Source organism: Thamnophis sirtalis, unplaced genomic scaffold, assembly GCF_051295495.1.
Source record: "Thamnophis sirtalis isolate CommonGarterSnake01/CBP01778 unplaced genomic scaffold, rThaSir2_p1.2 scaffold_15, whole genome shotgun sequence".
Lineage (NCBI taxonomy): Eukaryota > Metazoa > Chordata > Lepidosauria > Squamata > Natricidae > Thamnophis > Thamnophis sirtalis.
Genome location: NW_028261395.1, coordinates 34,178,218 through 34,192,466, shown reverse-complemented (window position 1 = coordinate 34,192,466; position 14,249 = coordinate 34,178,218). Strand labels below are relative to the sequence as shown.

Here is a 14,249-nt window from a genome sequence, read left to right as displayed (position 1 = left end):
CACCAGTTATTGTCTTGATTTTATTTTGCACTCCCTTTGACAGAATTCTAGCATCTCACAATAAGTTAGCCATTTGTTGTTTCCTATTATTTATTTTCTATAAAGTACTTCTTGCACTGAGAACTAAGAAGGTGTTTCAGGCACAACCTAAGCTTCTTTCTATTCCACATTCTCAACATGGCACTTCTAATATAATGATTTTTTTTAAAAAAATCCACATTAATTTTCTCATCCAACAAATACCCATGCCACCCAAATCTCAGGTCATGTTCTTCTAACTCCAAAAACCTTATATTTCTTCATAATATCACGTCTTTCAAACAAACAACGAACTGTGAAATACAATTTCAAATGAAGTAAACACAATCCTTCTCTTTCCTTTGCGTCCTGTAACATCTTCCTTAGTGAGAAAACTAAAACAGTTCAATGGATTTGTACAGAATTATGAAGGTTCTGCGTGGCAAATTGTTATTATTTTTAACTCCTGGGAAAGCTCCGTGCCTTTTTAACAGGATCATGTTAGGACTAAATCCCAGGCGTCTCTACCTTTTGCCTCTAAGCACTGCCTGCCTCCGATGTAATAATTAGAATTATCCCAAAAATGAGAATACATTCACAGAGTTATACAGCTGTATTCTGACCTTTCTCCGTATTATTCGCATGTGTGTGGACAACCCATATTCTCTGCATCTAGACCAGGGGGTCTTCAAACTTGGCAACTTGGCACAAGTCTTATTGTGGACTTCAACTCCCAGAATATGCTGGCTGGAGAATTCTGGGAGTTGAAGTCCACAAATCTTAAAGTTGCCAAGTTCGAACACCTCTGATCCAGACTGAAAGTCTTGAGGCGGTAATCAGGGATAACAGAGAAACGCCCGACGAATTCCTGGGAAAATCCTGGACGTTTCGCTTCAACTGGGGGCTGCGCTACACCAGAGGTCCGCTAGATGGCAGAGCAGCGCTGAAAAGGAAGAGAGGAAGGACCGGTTGCGCCATCAGCCATCACAAGATACTACATAACAAAGTCCGTTGCTTGGCGGCTAAAAAAGATTAGCCGCTCCAACTTTTTGCGAGTCATTCCCGGAAGCTCCTCTCGTGGAGCAGTTTGGCCTCTCCGCACTTGGGTAAAGCGAGGACTCCGGAAAGAGCCCTGCGTGTGTCTTCCTTCTTTTTTTGGGGGGGGGGGGGCAAGGCAGCTTTTCTCTCCGTTTCTCCAGCGGAAGATCGCGGGGGAGAAGCGCCCTTTCCTTCCAGCAGAGCATCCTGAGCGGTGGAGAGAAAACGCGACGGAGCTGGGAAGTAGGTTTGATTTAGGAGCCCCACCTATCTTGCGATTTGGAGAAAAGCTCGTGGTCCGATCATCCGCGGCATAGAATATTGCATGCCTCTCCGCTCCAGTTTCTTCGGGAAACCCCCATGACTTGGTTTGGTGTCCTACCCAGAGCCCAACTCACAAACCACAAGGTGGAGGGGTCAGTCTAAGAGAGCCATACCATCATGGTTGTGCAAAATCCTGGCTTGACCCATGGCATGGTGTATGGCTTCCTCTGCTCTAGTTTCTTCAGTAAACCATCATTGGTTGGATGGTTGATTGGTTAATTTGGTTGGTGGTTTGGTTGGTTGGTTTGGTTGGTTTAGTTGATTGGTTTGGTTGATTAGTTGGTTGGTTGGATTGATTGGTTAGTTTGGTTGATTGATTGGTTTGGTTGATTGGTTAGTTTGGTTGGTTGGTTTGGTTGATTGGTTGGTTGGTTGCAGAGGTGGGTTTCTACCAGTTTTACTATCGGTGCTCATGTCCGTGCACGCACGCTCTTGGGTGGGGAGTGGAGCCTTCCACCACCGCCACTATCGGTTTGGCTGAACTGGGCCAAACCGGGAGCAACTCATCTCTGGTTGGTTGGTTGGTTGGCTGATTGGTTGGTTTGGTGTCACACCCAGAACCCCACGCCCCAAACCTCACGGTGGAGGGTGAACCTCATGTTGGAGTCCATTCTATGCTTCTTGCAGGAGTAAACTCAGCCATTGGCTATATGAGCTAGAAGGCGCGTGTAAGCAATGAACCCCCATCTTGGTCTCTTTCATTCTCCTTCAGTCGCTGCTGTGTGATTCAGGATGGGATCGAAGCTCTCTGTGGATGATTCTGTCCACGTGGTCATAGTTGGAGGTGGCTTCGGAGGGATAGAAGCTGCTCTCCTGCTGCAGGATTGGGGGATCCACTTCATCCTGGTGGACATGAGAGATTCCTTCCACCACAATGTGGCTGCTCTGCGGGCTTCTGTACAGAGTGGTAACTTTTCATATTGGGCTTTCCTTCGTTTCTTTTGAGCTGTATTTCCCATTATTCGGGATTGTCTAACCTTGATATATTGAATTATAACCTCCTTTGACTCTAATATATTTGTAATTCCAGAGATCTGGAAGACACCAGCTGGTGAAAAGTTTGTTTTAGGAACAGTTGGGTAATCTCCGGCTTCATGGGATAGATTTGATGGCGCTCCAACACTGGGGGAAACATGAAATATCAAGGCAAATTAAAGTAGCAAAAGATTCATGTAGATTGGACCAGCGGTTCTCAAATGAGAATACTTATACTACTAGTAGGATTCAGAAAAAGTTAACTAGGTTGGACGAGTTAATCATTCACTGGTTTTATTTATGTCTTGAAAGCTTAGCATAAATGTGCAAATAATGCTGATACATTTCTCATTAACATTGTTTGCTGTTATTTCCAGACATTAATTGATGAGGCTTAAGATATGAAAATTTGAGAACCCGTAGAGTTTAGATGTGTTAAAAGTTTTCTGTAGGTTTCCGATTTCATGCTCTTTATGTACAATTAATCTATTCAATTTTCTATGCATAATTTTGTAGGGTTTGCCAAAAAAACCTTTATCCCTTTCTCAGAGACCTTCAAAGAAAGTTTCCAGCAGGGCAAAGTAGTCGGGATTGATCTGGAGAAACATCAGGTCCTACTGAACGATGGTAAAGTGAGTGCCTCTAAATGAAACATATAAATTGTGAAAAAGGACACAACAACAGCGACTTCATTCTATTATTCTTTCTTAGGTGCTTTCATTTTCTCACCTGATCCTGGCCACCGGGAGTGAAGGGCCTTTTCCTGGGAAATGCAATGAACTTATTAATATGGAGATGGCTATTCAGGCTTATGAGAACATAGTCAAGGAGGTAGGTATGATTGGTAGAAGTTACTTTTGTTTTTGAAGTGTGTATTAGTAAATTTCTTGGTAGGGATCATCTGTGGATGGTTTGTGGTATTTATATACTGCCTTTTATAGCAGTAGACTTATATACCGCTTCATAGGCCTTTCAGGCCTCTCTAAGCGGTTTACAGAGAGTCAGCATATTGCCCCCAACAATCTGGGTCCTCATTTTACCCACCTCGGAAGGATGGAAGGCTGAGTCAACCCTGAGCCGGTGAGATTTGAACCGCTGACCTGCTGATCTAGCAGTAGCCTGCAGTGCTGCACTTAACCACTGCGCCACCTTGGCTCATTTATTCATTCCAATAAATTTTTTGCAGCATATGTTCCAACTCTGTAATGCCTCAAGCAATTTCAACCAAACTTGGGACACAGATGACTTACTGGAAACAAATTCTGTGGGGGTAAGACACCCCCTAAAAACATTTGGGGGCTGTGTTCTGTTAAGATACAGCCTGTTGTGCCTTAAAATGGCTTCTACTGTACTGCCATAAAATGGCTTCTACTGTGCAGTGCAGTGGAGTTACCATGGTAGCAGCTTCACAATATCCCACAAGAGGGCTCCCTCTGGTAAGGGGGAAAATCCAACTTTAGAAATAAAGTTTGCCCGGACATTTTCTCCCTATAAATAAATACCCGGGAAACACTGGGGTTATTGGCTAGTTAGTAATATTATTATTGCTACTATTATAAGAAATTTAATTGGCCTTCTGGCCACCTCACTTGGAAATTTTCCAATTTCCCCCTTCGGTTTATAAAATATTCTTTCATTTTCTCAAAAGAACCTTTTTTAGTGGCATCCAGAAAAAGGACTAGAAATAAGAATTTTTTTTCCAAGTGGGAGCATTACTATAATGAATGAAGCTAACATAAAACATAACAGTTGTATGGGAAAGATTAAATTAATTACTATGTTTTTAATTACAATGTAATTACGATGTTTGCTAACTTGGACATAAATTATTTTGAATGAATTGCAGGCTATTTCTCAACACAGGTAGGTAGAACTACAGCAAAAGATTCTCTGTGTTTCATAGCAGAAGTCCGAGTTCAGTAGTGCCTGAAATATTCTAGGAATTTAAACTGGGTAATCAAAATTCAGCTTAGAAAATGTATGTAATTACCCAATTCATGTAATCATGACTCTGAAGTATGGACATCAAACGGGGGGGGGGGGGGGGGGAAGCTGACCGACCCAAATATAATCTCACATAATTATCCTGGGACACGTATATTTGTCTTCATTTGTTAAAAAATAAAATAAAATACAGGTAGTCCTCAACTTATGACCATTCATTTAGTGACCCTTCTAACTTACAACATTGAAAAAAGTGACTTATGACCATTTTTTACACAACCATTGCAGCATCCCCATGGTCACATGATCAAAATTCAGATGCTTTGCAGAAGGCTGGAAGGGTAGTAAGGGTCCAGATCTCAACGGGGAGATCGTTCCATAGGGCCGGAGCAGCTACAGAAAAGGCCCTCCCCCGGGTGGTCGCCAGCCGACATTGGCCGGCAGATGGAATCCGGAGGAGACCTAGTCTGTGGGATCTAATAGGTCTTTGGGAGGTGACTGGCAGGAGGCGGTCTCTCAGGTAATCAGGTCCGATACCATGTAGGGCTTTAAAAGTAACAACTAGCACCTTGAAGCATGTCCGGAGACCAATGGGAAGCCAGTGCAGCTCACGGAGGATAGGTGTAACGTGGGTGTACCTAGGTGCACCGACAATCGCTCGCGCGGCTGCATTCTGGACTAGCTGAAGTCTTTGAACACTCTTCAAGAGCAGCCCCATGTAGAGCGCGTTACAGTAATCCAGTCTTGAGGTGACAAGGGCGTGAGTGACTATCCGAAGGGCCTCCCGGTCCAGATAGGGTCGCAATTGGTGCACCAGGCGAACCTGGGCAAAGGTCCCCCTGGTCACAGCCGACAGATGGTGTTCTAGAGTCAGCTGTGGGTCCAGGAGGACTCCCAAATTGCGAACCCTCTCTGAGGGACATATAATTTCGCCCCCCAGCCTGAGAGATGGAACAGTTGGACAATCTTTGGGAGGGAACATCAGAAGCCACTCGGTCTTGTCTGGATTGAGTGCCAACTTGTTTGCTCCCATCCAGACTCTTAACAGCCTCCAGGCACTGGCACATCACTTCTACTGCTTCGCTGAGTTGGTACGGGGCAGACAGATACAGCTGCATATCGTCTGCATATTGGTGGTACTTAATCCCGTGCCGGCATATGATCTCACCCAGCGGCTTCATGTAGATGTTAAATAGGAGTGGGGACAGGACCGAGCCCTGCGGCACCCCATAATTGACGGGCCTAGGGGTTGATCTCAGCTGACTACTAACTGCAATTCGGTAGTTCAAATCTCACTGGCTCAAGGTTGACTCGGCCTTCCATCCTTCCGAGATGGGTAAAATGAGGACCCAGATTGTTGGGTGCAATATGCTGACTCTGTAACCGCTTAGAGATGGTTGTAAAAGCACTATGAAGCAGTTATATAAGTCTAAGCGCTATTGCTAATAGAGTTACTGATTTATTATTCATGAGTGGCTCTGGTTGCTTGCATCTGACAGTGATCTATGTAAGCTGCACTGAAATCACTGAGATTTTATTCTGTGTGAGTACATACAGGTTTATATCGTTTCAGTATACATTTATGCTGAAGATGCCACCTTGGTGTGTGGAAGTGAGGAAGACCAATTTTTTAAAAATCATTTTTATATATACATTCACAATTATATGATCTCATAACTGTTATTAATAATATGTATTTATAACAATTTTCTCCCTACAGTTGACAATATACTTGAAGATTGCTTTCTTACCATCCCATAGATCCATCTTATCTTACAATGGTCCTACTTCTTCTTCCCTCCTTCCCTCTTTCCTTCCCTCGTTTCTTCTCTCCTGCTCTCCTTCCTTCCCTCCTTCCTTCCCTCCCTCCTTCCCTCCTTCCCTCCTTGCTTCCCTTCTTTCTTCTCTCCTCCTCTCCTTCCTTCCCTCCTTGCTTCCCTCCCTCCTTCCTACCCCTCTTTCTTCTCTTTGTTCTCTCCTGAAGAAGACCAATTTTATTACTGACAGACAGGATGAAATATTATCCAACATATCAACTCTGCTATATCTCCAGTGTGACTATTGTCAATTTGAGCCACTTAAGACAGTCAAGCTGTAAGTGCGACTACACAGAGACAGGTCTAATCTAATGCAACACACACACACACACACACACAGACACACACACTGGCGTGTTTGTATAAAAAGGAGCATGCTTGCAGTTCAAATTTGAGAGAAAGAGCAGTTTAGACATATCTATTTGCCTTGGGAATTTTGGATAATTTGGTGAGGATTCCTGTTGAAATAACCTCTTTGAAGCCATGTGTTATCTAAAAGCAGGGGTCTCCAATCTTGACAACTTTTAAGCCTGGTGGATTTCAACTCCCAGAATTCCCCAGTTAGCAAAGGGAATTCTGGGAGTTGAAGTCCACTAGGCTTAAAGTTGCCAAGGTTGGAGACCCCTGATATAAAGTAATTGAATCCTGAACAGTATGATTCCATCTTGGTTTTTTTTCATTTGGATCCTAACAGGTGGAAAAAGCTGAGCGGGTTGTCATCGTAGGTGGTGGTTCTGCTGGGGTTGAAATGGCTGCGGAAGTTAAGACGACATATCCTAACAAAGAAGTACGAAGTAATATCCAGTCACTCAGTCACTACGTTGTTTTGAAAGTAAAAATGCCTTATTATCTAGAGTCAACAGAGACTAAATGAACAGCTACAAACTCTTGAGTTGATAAAAAAAGAGACTAGATGGAATCTGTTTTTGAGTTATTGCCAAATCATGCATAAGTATGAATTATATCAACTCTGTTTCGAAAGCTTCACTTTTATAAAATCTTAGAAACTGTAATTTGATTTACAAGTGTGATTGTCTGGGAATCTCTGGAGGCAAAATTCATCTTTACATTTGAACTGCATGGGATGTAAACGCCTTATCAGAGCTTCAAAGGTTTGGGAAGAAGATACGGGAGCAAGCTGGAGTGGCGGGGGAAGCTGTGTTTTCTGATCCAGTTTGGTTTTTTTTAGGTTAGAGAAGTGTAGTTTTATTTATCTCCACATCAGATTTGGATTCCACCCATTTCATTCACAGAGCAAGTCTGGGCGGTATACAGTTCAAAACATAAAAGTCCTATAAAAGCCGTATTTCAATAGGAGGTAGCTAAGACAAGAATACAATACTTGAAGTTAAAAAGGGATTAACAATTGGAAAGGACCTTGTAGGTCATCTAGTCCAACTCTCTGCCCAAGCAGGAGACTACACTGTTTCTGACAGATAGCAGTCCAGTCTCTTCTTGAAATCCTCCAGTGAAGAAGCTCCCGCAACTTCTGAAGGCAACTTCTGTTCCATTGGTTGATTGTTCTCAGTGTCAGAAAGTTCCTCCTTATTTCCAGGTAGAATCTCTCCTTGTTCAGTTTCCATCCATTATTCCTTGTCTGGCTTACAGGTCCTTTGGAGAATAGCTTGACCCCCTCTCTTTGTGGCAGCCCATCAAATATTGGAAGACTGCTATCATGTCTCCCCTGGTCCTTCTCTTCACTAGACTAGCCATGCACAGCTCCTGCAATCGTTCTTCATATGTTTTAGCCTCCAGTCCCCTAATCATTCTGGTTGCTCTTCTGTACACTCTTTCTAGTCTCGACAACTTTTTAATAATGTGGTGACCAAAACTGGATGCAGGATTCTAGGTGGTAGAGAACTCTTCAAGATGGTAGCAGCCCAAAAGTTCTGTGTGGAGCCCCATGTAATTCAACAGAGCACGATCTCCAAACTCTTCCAAAAGGGCAGGAGAGTGGGATGGGTGCTTCTTCTTTTCTGGGATGGGGGAGTATATTCCAAAAGGTGGGAGTGACAAGCGAGGCGGCTTTCTTCCTACCCCCTTACTGTACTTCAACACCATCTTGTTATTTATTTACCAAACACTGACAACCAATTGTATTGTCATTTTTTTCAAGTAGCAAGCCACCTGAAAAGAGGGATCAGTAAAGACAAGGATAAAGTAGTTGACAAAATCCAAACGCAAGGCTGGTTTGTACTTAAACCGTGTGAATGCTGTATCTGTACTTTGCTTTGGAATTGATACATTTTCTGTGAACTCTTTTCCCTTTCAAATGCCTGGCTTGATATACACACGCTATTCTTCAGGTGTCTGTATACAACAATTTCTCTTCATTATTAGCCAAAAGTATTTGGTAATAATAGCAAAGACATCGCTTGCAATGTTGTCAAAACTTTCTTGCTTACTTTCAGACTTTTTGGAAACATCTGGTCAATGTAGGGATAACAATAATTATTTCATGTGTTCTAGCTACATTCTTTTTAAATTACTTTTACTTTTGATTTGCTTCTAGTTTTGGACTATGAGCATGACTGATTATGGTCTTCAGCATGCCACCCAAGAGAGAAGTCTTAAAAAATATAGTGTTTCTCCAAAAATAAGACAGGATCTTATTTTCTTTTGATCCCTTCCCAAATAAGCACATGGTCTTATTTTCAGGAAGGTTTTATTATTGTTGAGGTGCAGGAGGCGGCAATCGTGGTCACCTCATGGCTGCTGGGTTCCACCACAAAACCGCGTTTGACTAAAGCGCGCTTGATGAAACCGCGTACCTGACGTCATCACAGTGCGACGAAGAAAGCACGCTGTGAGCGCTAAAGCTAAAATTAACCCCTAAATCTAACCCCCCGAAACCTAACCCTAACCCTTAACCTAACCCTTAACCTAACCCTAAACCTAACCCTAACCCTTAACCTAACCCTTAACCTAACCCTAAACCTAACCCTAACCCTTAACCTAAACCTAACCCTAACCCTTACCTTAACTTGAATCGGCTTGCTTTCAAAGCGCTTTTTAAAGCGCCCTTTTTTCTCTGCGGTCACTGTTGTCGCGCTGCTGATGACATCAGCGACGCGCTTTAATCGGGCGTGCTTTAGTGGACCGCGGTTTTGACGTGCCATGCGCTGCTGCTGTGTAGCAATATTTTTTGGGGAAGGGCTTATTTTAGCGCATACGCTCAAAAGCCTGATTAGGCTTATTATCCGGAAGGGTCTTATTTTCAGGGAAACAGGGTAGCTCCCCATATTTTAGGAGAGTTCTACCAGACTTACTTTCAAGTAAAAAAAATGTAAGGCAGGAAACATCCAATCCATTGTCTTTTTGACTATTGGAATTTCTGGCCTGTAACATTTAAGCTTCATCTCTTTACCAAAATGTTGCAGAATTTGATGGATATTTGAATTTAGGTTCAGAAAAGAACCAGTTTTCCCACACGACATCTGGAAAATTACATGGCTTTAAGTGGCAAAAAAAAAAGTATCTGCATGGCTGGCTGGGGAATTCTAGAAGTTGAAATCCACAAGTTTTAAAAGTTGCCAAGGTTGGGTACCCCTGATCTACAATAATCTTGCAATATGGCAATGGATGTTTGCTAAATAACTTTCACCAACTGAACATATCAATATTTATCTCCTCAGGTCACACTCATTCATTCAAAAATGGCATTGGCAGATGACGAACTTCTTCCCAGAGTCAGGGAGGCAGTGAAGGAGACTCTTACACAGGAGGGAGTGCATCTCTTGTTGGGTATCGGATTTTGTTATTGTTCTAACATTTTTTTCAAGACCACTCAACCCTAAAGATGGCCTTTTCCAGTGATAGAGACCTATATTGTGTGTGTGTATGTACACACACACACACACACACACACACACGGTATTTGGTCTCTATTTAACTCAAAGAACATCACTGACAGATTACCAAGAATTAGGGGCAGATTTATTTGACATTTTAAAAATTCTATTTTTAATACCTTGGTGAGAGTAGAAAGAAAATAAATGCTTTGAGCTTAAAGGCATAAAAAAAAGACATGTAGCATACAAACAATATAGTTTCCATGTGATTGTTTACCTGAGGTAGGATCTGGATATTTCTAGACCTCAAACTAAGGCTGTTTCTTTTAAGACCTGTTGCATTTGGGTATGATGACCAAATTCAAAGTAAGATACACCTTAGTCAAATGTAACAACTGTAGTGTCTTTAGTTTCTTTGTTAAAATACACAAGTGCAATACTAGGAAAAGGGGTAAGCTTTTGCTGCTGTACATTTTATAGATTTGTAAGTTTATAAACTTGTAGGTACATCTTCAAATTGAGGCATGTAATGTTTCTGCATGATGAAAAATATCTCTTTAAAATTGGTATTTGTATTTTTGTATTTGTTTATTATTTATAGGCCGCCCTTTTCCCTGAGGGGACTCAGGGCGGCTTACAGTTTGGTGTGTACGTGTTAGATGTTAAAGACCCCTTGGCAGTTCCATTGTGGGAGCATAGGAAGAGATACAAGTTTTTTAAGGAGTGGCAACAGCTATGATGTTCATGTTTACACATGCTCTAAATACTTTTTCCCTGTTGAATTTCAATAATTGTACAGTCATTAGATGTCTTAGTAAAACTGCCTTTAAGGCTTTTTTTAGGTGAAATACTGTAAGTTAGAAAGGCCATAGAACTGATTCCGTTTTCCCCTTTCTCCAGTTTCATGACATTTATCCCCTCTCTGATGATACATCAGGAAGATCAAATAAGGGATGTGGCTGTACAGGTGGTCCTTGACTTACAACAATAGCAATAGCAGATTTTTATATACCGCTTCATAGGGCTTTCAGCCCTCTCTAAGCGGTTTACAGAGTCAGCATATTGCCCCCAACAACAATCCGGGTCCTCATTTTACCCACCTCGGAAGGATGGAAGGCTGAGTCAACCCTGAGCCGGTGAGATTTGAACCGCTGAACTGCTGATCTAGCAGTCAGCTGAAGTGGCCTGCAGTACTGCACTCTACAACAGTTCCCTTGGTGACTGTTCGAAGTTACAATAGCATTATAAAGTGACTTAATGACCATTTTTCATACTTAGGACTGTTGCAGATTTCCACGGTCACGTGATCAAAATTCAGGTGTTTGGCAATTGGCATGTATTTATGTCGATTGCGGTGTCCGAGGGTCACATCACGTTTTGAGATCTTTTGACAAGCAAATTGGAGAAGCCAGATTCACTTAACAACCGTTATTGCTAACTTAATTGCAGTGATTCACTTTAACAACTGTGGCCAGAAAGTTTATAAAAAGGAGCAAAACGTGCATAATGCCTGGCTTCTTAGCAAGTTTGGGGTTTGATTATGGTTGTACGTCGAGGACTACTATAATAGATAAGTCCTGGATTCAAAGCTTTCTCAATTTTTTTAATGATCATCTATTACCTTTCTTCTTGCATTGTATAAGACCAACAGAACTCATAATTGTCAACACCTTGCCATCTACTTTTTCTATCCTAACAGGATAATCTAACCCACTGTTTTAATTTCAATTGCACCAGCTAAAGCTTGTTATATTTTGCATGCATGAAGAGAAACAAATTGTTTTGCTTTATAATCACGCTAGACAAACAGCATTAAAGGATGGAAATCTGAATGTTTTTAATTAATAAAATTAAAATTAATCAACACGCTCTTAAGTAATACCTTAAAGCCAAAATGGGTATTATACCTTCAAAGTTCAGGGAAATGTAGTGTCTGCTTTTTGTTTCTCCTAATAGATGAGAAAGTTTCTAATCTCCAAATGCTGCCTTTAAACCAATTCAAGGAGAACACGATTGTGAAGACTGATAAAGGTGCAGAGGTTACTGCTGATCTGGTCATTCAATGCACTGGAATAAAAATAAACTCTTCAGCATACAGCAGCGCATTCAGTAAGTTAATAGGTTACCCTTATTCTGTCTACAAATCATTAATTATTGCAGGTTCCACATTATTTCAAATCCTAGTTCTCATTCTTTATCAATATTTCACTAACTTTTTTAAATGATTGACTATCTTTAACTTTAATACTGCAACCTTTGAAAATGAACAGTTGGAAGATTATTCACAGGGTTGCCTCTTTCATGAAATAAATAAAATACCTTCATCACATAAGTATGTATGACATGGCAATATTATATGCACTCAGCTTGGTGTTAAATGCACTAAGGTTTAAGAGCCAGTTTGGTGACGTGGTTAAGGCACCAGCGTAGGAAAGCAAGAGACCAGGAGTTCAAGTCCTGCTTTAGTCAGCTGGCTGACTTTGGGCCAGATATTCTCTCACTTCAATCCACATTACAGGGTTGTTGTGGATAAACTAGGAGGAGGAAGATATTGAATATGTTTGCTGCCTTGAGTTATTTGTAAAAATAATAAAAAGCAGGATACAATTAAAAGCATTTACTTGGGCGTATGTATGTATGTTGATAGGGTATAGAAAGAGCATAGTGATCTTTGTTTAAATAGATTTGCTGTGATTGTGATTCATGATCCAACTCATTTTTCAAAATTGAGACTTCCACTGAATAAAGTAGGCAAACAGAAAATAACCGCCACAGCCATTTTATGTGTATCTCAGACTACCTCTTGTTTGGAATACAAATAGGGTATTTTTTTAATACTAAAAAATCAAAATAACAATGACTCGTACAATACCAGGACATGTAGCTTTTTGCTAGCCTTTGACATTCATAGATGATTTCCTTGTGTCCATGCTTAGGAGACCAGCTGGCAAATAATGGTGCTTTGAAAGTGAATGACTACCTTCAGGTTGTGGGATATGACAACATCTATGCCATTGGTGACTGCTCAGATGTGAAAGAACCAAAGATGGCATATCATGCTCAGCTCCATGCAAATGTTGTGGTGACCAATATTATCAACAGCCTGACCCAAAAGCCTCTGAAAGCCTATAAACCAGGTCAGACTATGAATTACATATTTTGTGTCTTTGTGAAGTGTACATGCTAAAATGCAACACAAGTAATCTAAATCCACTTAGATTATTTTGAAGCTTGCATCTCAGAGAGATCATTAGATCTGGTACACTCTTGTGTTGTTGTTTTGTGCAATATTTTTTTCAATTGGTTTCCTAGTCAGGATGGATTTTGTATTGGAAAATAGAATAATCAATATGTAAACCAATTGTTGGCATGGATTAGCATACTCTATAGTGTTTTACTCAGTATTTATAGAACAGCACTGCTATTTACTGAAATACTAAATTATAAATAGCATGTAGCAATTTTTAAAAATGCAACAAACCCCCCCCCCCCCAATACCTTTTAAGGTGCTAAATAGAAAATTAAAATAATTAGTACAAACACTAAAGCTAATAGAAGTACTGTTGGTGCTTCAGTCTACTATCTTGGCAACCTCATGAAAAGTATCAATCAAGCTTAATTCTTTTTAAAGAAGTCCACACAAGCTTTCCAACTGTGGAAACTGAGTTACTATAGCCAAATGTACTCTGGCGAGTTCAGATGCCGAGTCAAGTAAGTTTTGTTTCTTCTTTTGTAAATAATCTTGTGTTTCCTCTTTAGGATTGCTTACCTTCCTAATCTCCCTGGGAAGTAATGATGGAGTGGGACAAATCTGTGAATACTATGTAGGACATCTTTTAGTGACTGTTCTCAAAAGTAAAGATCTTTTCATCTCAAAAAGTTGGAAGAAGATGCGTCAGCATATGCCATGCTAGGAATGGAACTGCCATAAACAAAAACAGAACTGATGGTACCTGTGATGAATTAGAAATGGGTATTTTGCCCTATTAAATCATAATTACCTTTAGGAAACTAAGCACAAAACCTAGCTATACAGTGCACACATACTGGTGTGCTGTGCCCTGTATAAGCACTCTTAAATGTTCTTTAGCACTTTAATTCAAATGCTTATGGGAAAAGAGTTAATGATGGGGAAAAATACCAGTGCCCTCAAGGTTGAGAAAATAGTAGAACTGTAACTAGTACTGAATATACTATTAAAGGGACTCTATGCTAAACCAGCATTCTGTAAAATACTATTTAATTTTTTCCTTCTTTCCTTCCCTTCAGTTCTTTCCTCTCCATCATTTATTCATGCCAAATTCTCTAATATTTGCTTGTACTACTAAAGTTGAAGAGACCA

General features: G+C 40.8%; 1 protein-coding gene across 2 annotated transcripts; it reads left to right on the top strand.

Annotated features, from left to right (window-relative positions):
• The first annotated feature begins 1,162 nt into the window (after window positions 1-1,162).
• Window positions 1,163-14,130, top strand: AIFM2 (AIF family member 2, ferroptosis suppressor). 2 transcript variants are annotated; one of them, XM_014062413.2, is made up of 9 exons: window positions 1,163-1,303; window positions 2,093-2,287; window positions 2,872-2,987; window positions 3,067-3,186; window positions 6,811-6,903; window positions 9,752-9,860; window positions 11,864-12,016; window positions 12,844-13,044; window positions 13,667-14,130. In XM_014062413.2, exons 2-9 carry the CDS (start codon window positions 2,113-2,115, stop codon window positions 13,819-13,821), a joined length of 1,122 nt encoding a protein of 373 aa, XP_013917888.2. In that variant the 5' UTR covers window positions 1,163-1,303; window positions 2,093-2,112; the 3' UTR covers window positions 13,822-14,130. The 2 variants fall into 2 exon arrangements, with proteins under 2 accessions (XP_013917888.2, XP_087558376.1); XM_087702250.1 differs by having other exon boundaries at window positions 1,178-1,299.
• Window positions 14,131-14,249: the final 119 nt, after the last annotated feature.

Excerpts from the sequence above, each read along its gene's own strand:
- AIFM2 (XM_014062413.2), top strand. The coding sequence starts at position 2,113 with ATGGGATCGAAGCTCTCTGTGGATGATTCTGTCCACGTGGTCATAGTT. Across the intron at positions 9,861-11,863 it reads GGGAGTGCATCTCTTGTTGG|ATGAGAAAGTTTCTAATCTC; the intron begins GTATCGGATTTT and ends TTCTCCTAATAG. Across the intron at positions 13,045-13,666 it reads TCTGAAAGCCTATAAACCAG|GATTGCTTACCTTCCTAATC; the intron begins GTCAGACTATGA and ends TTTCCTCTTTAG.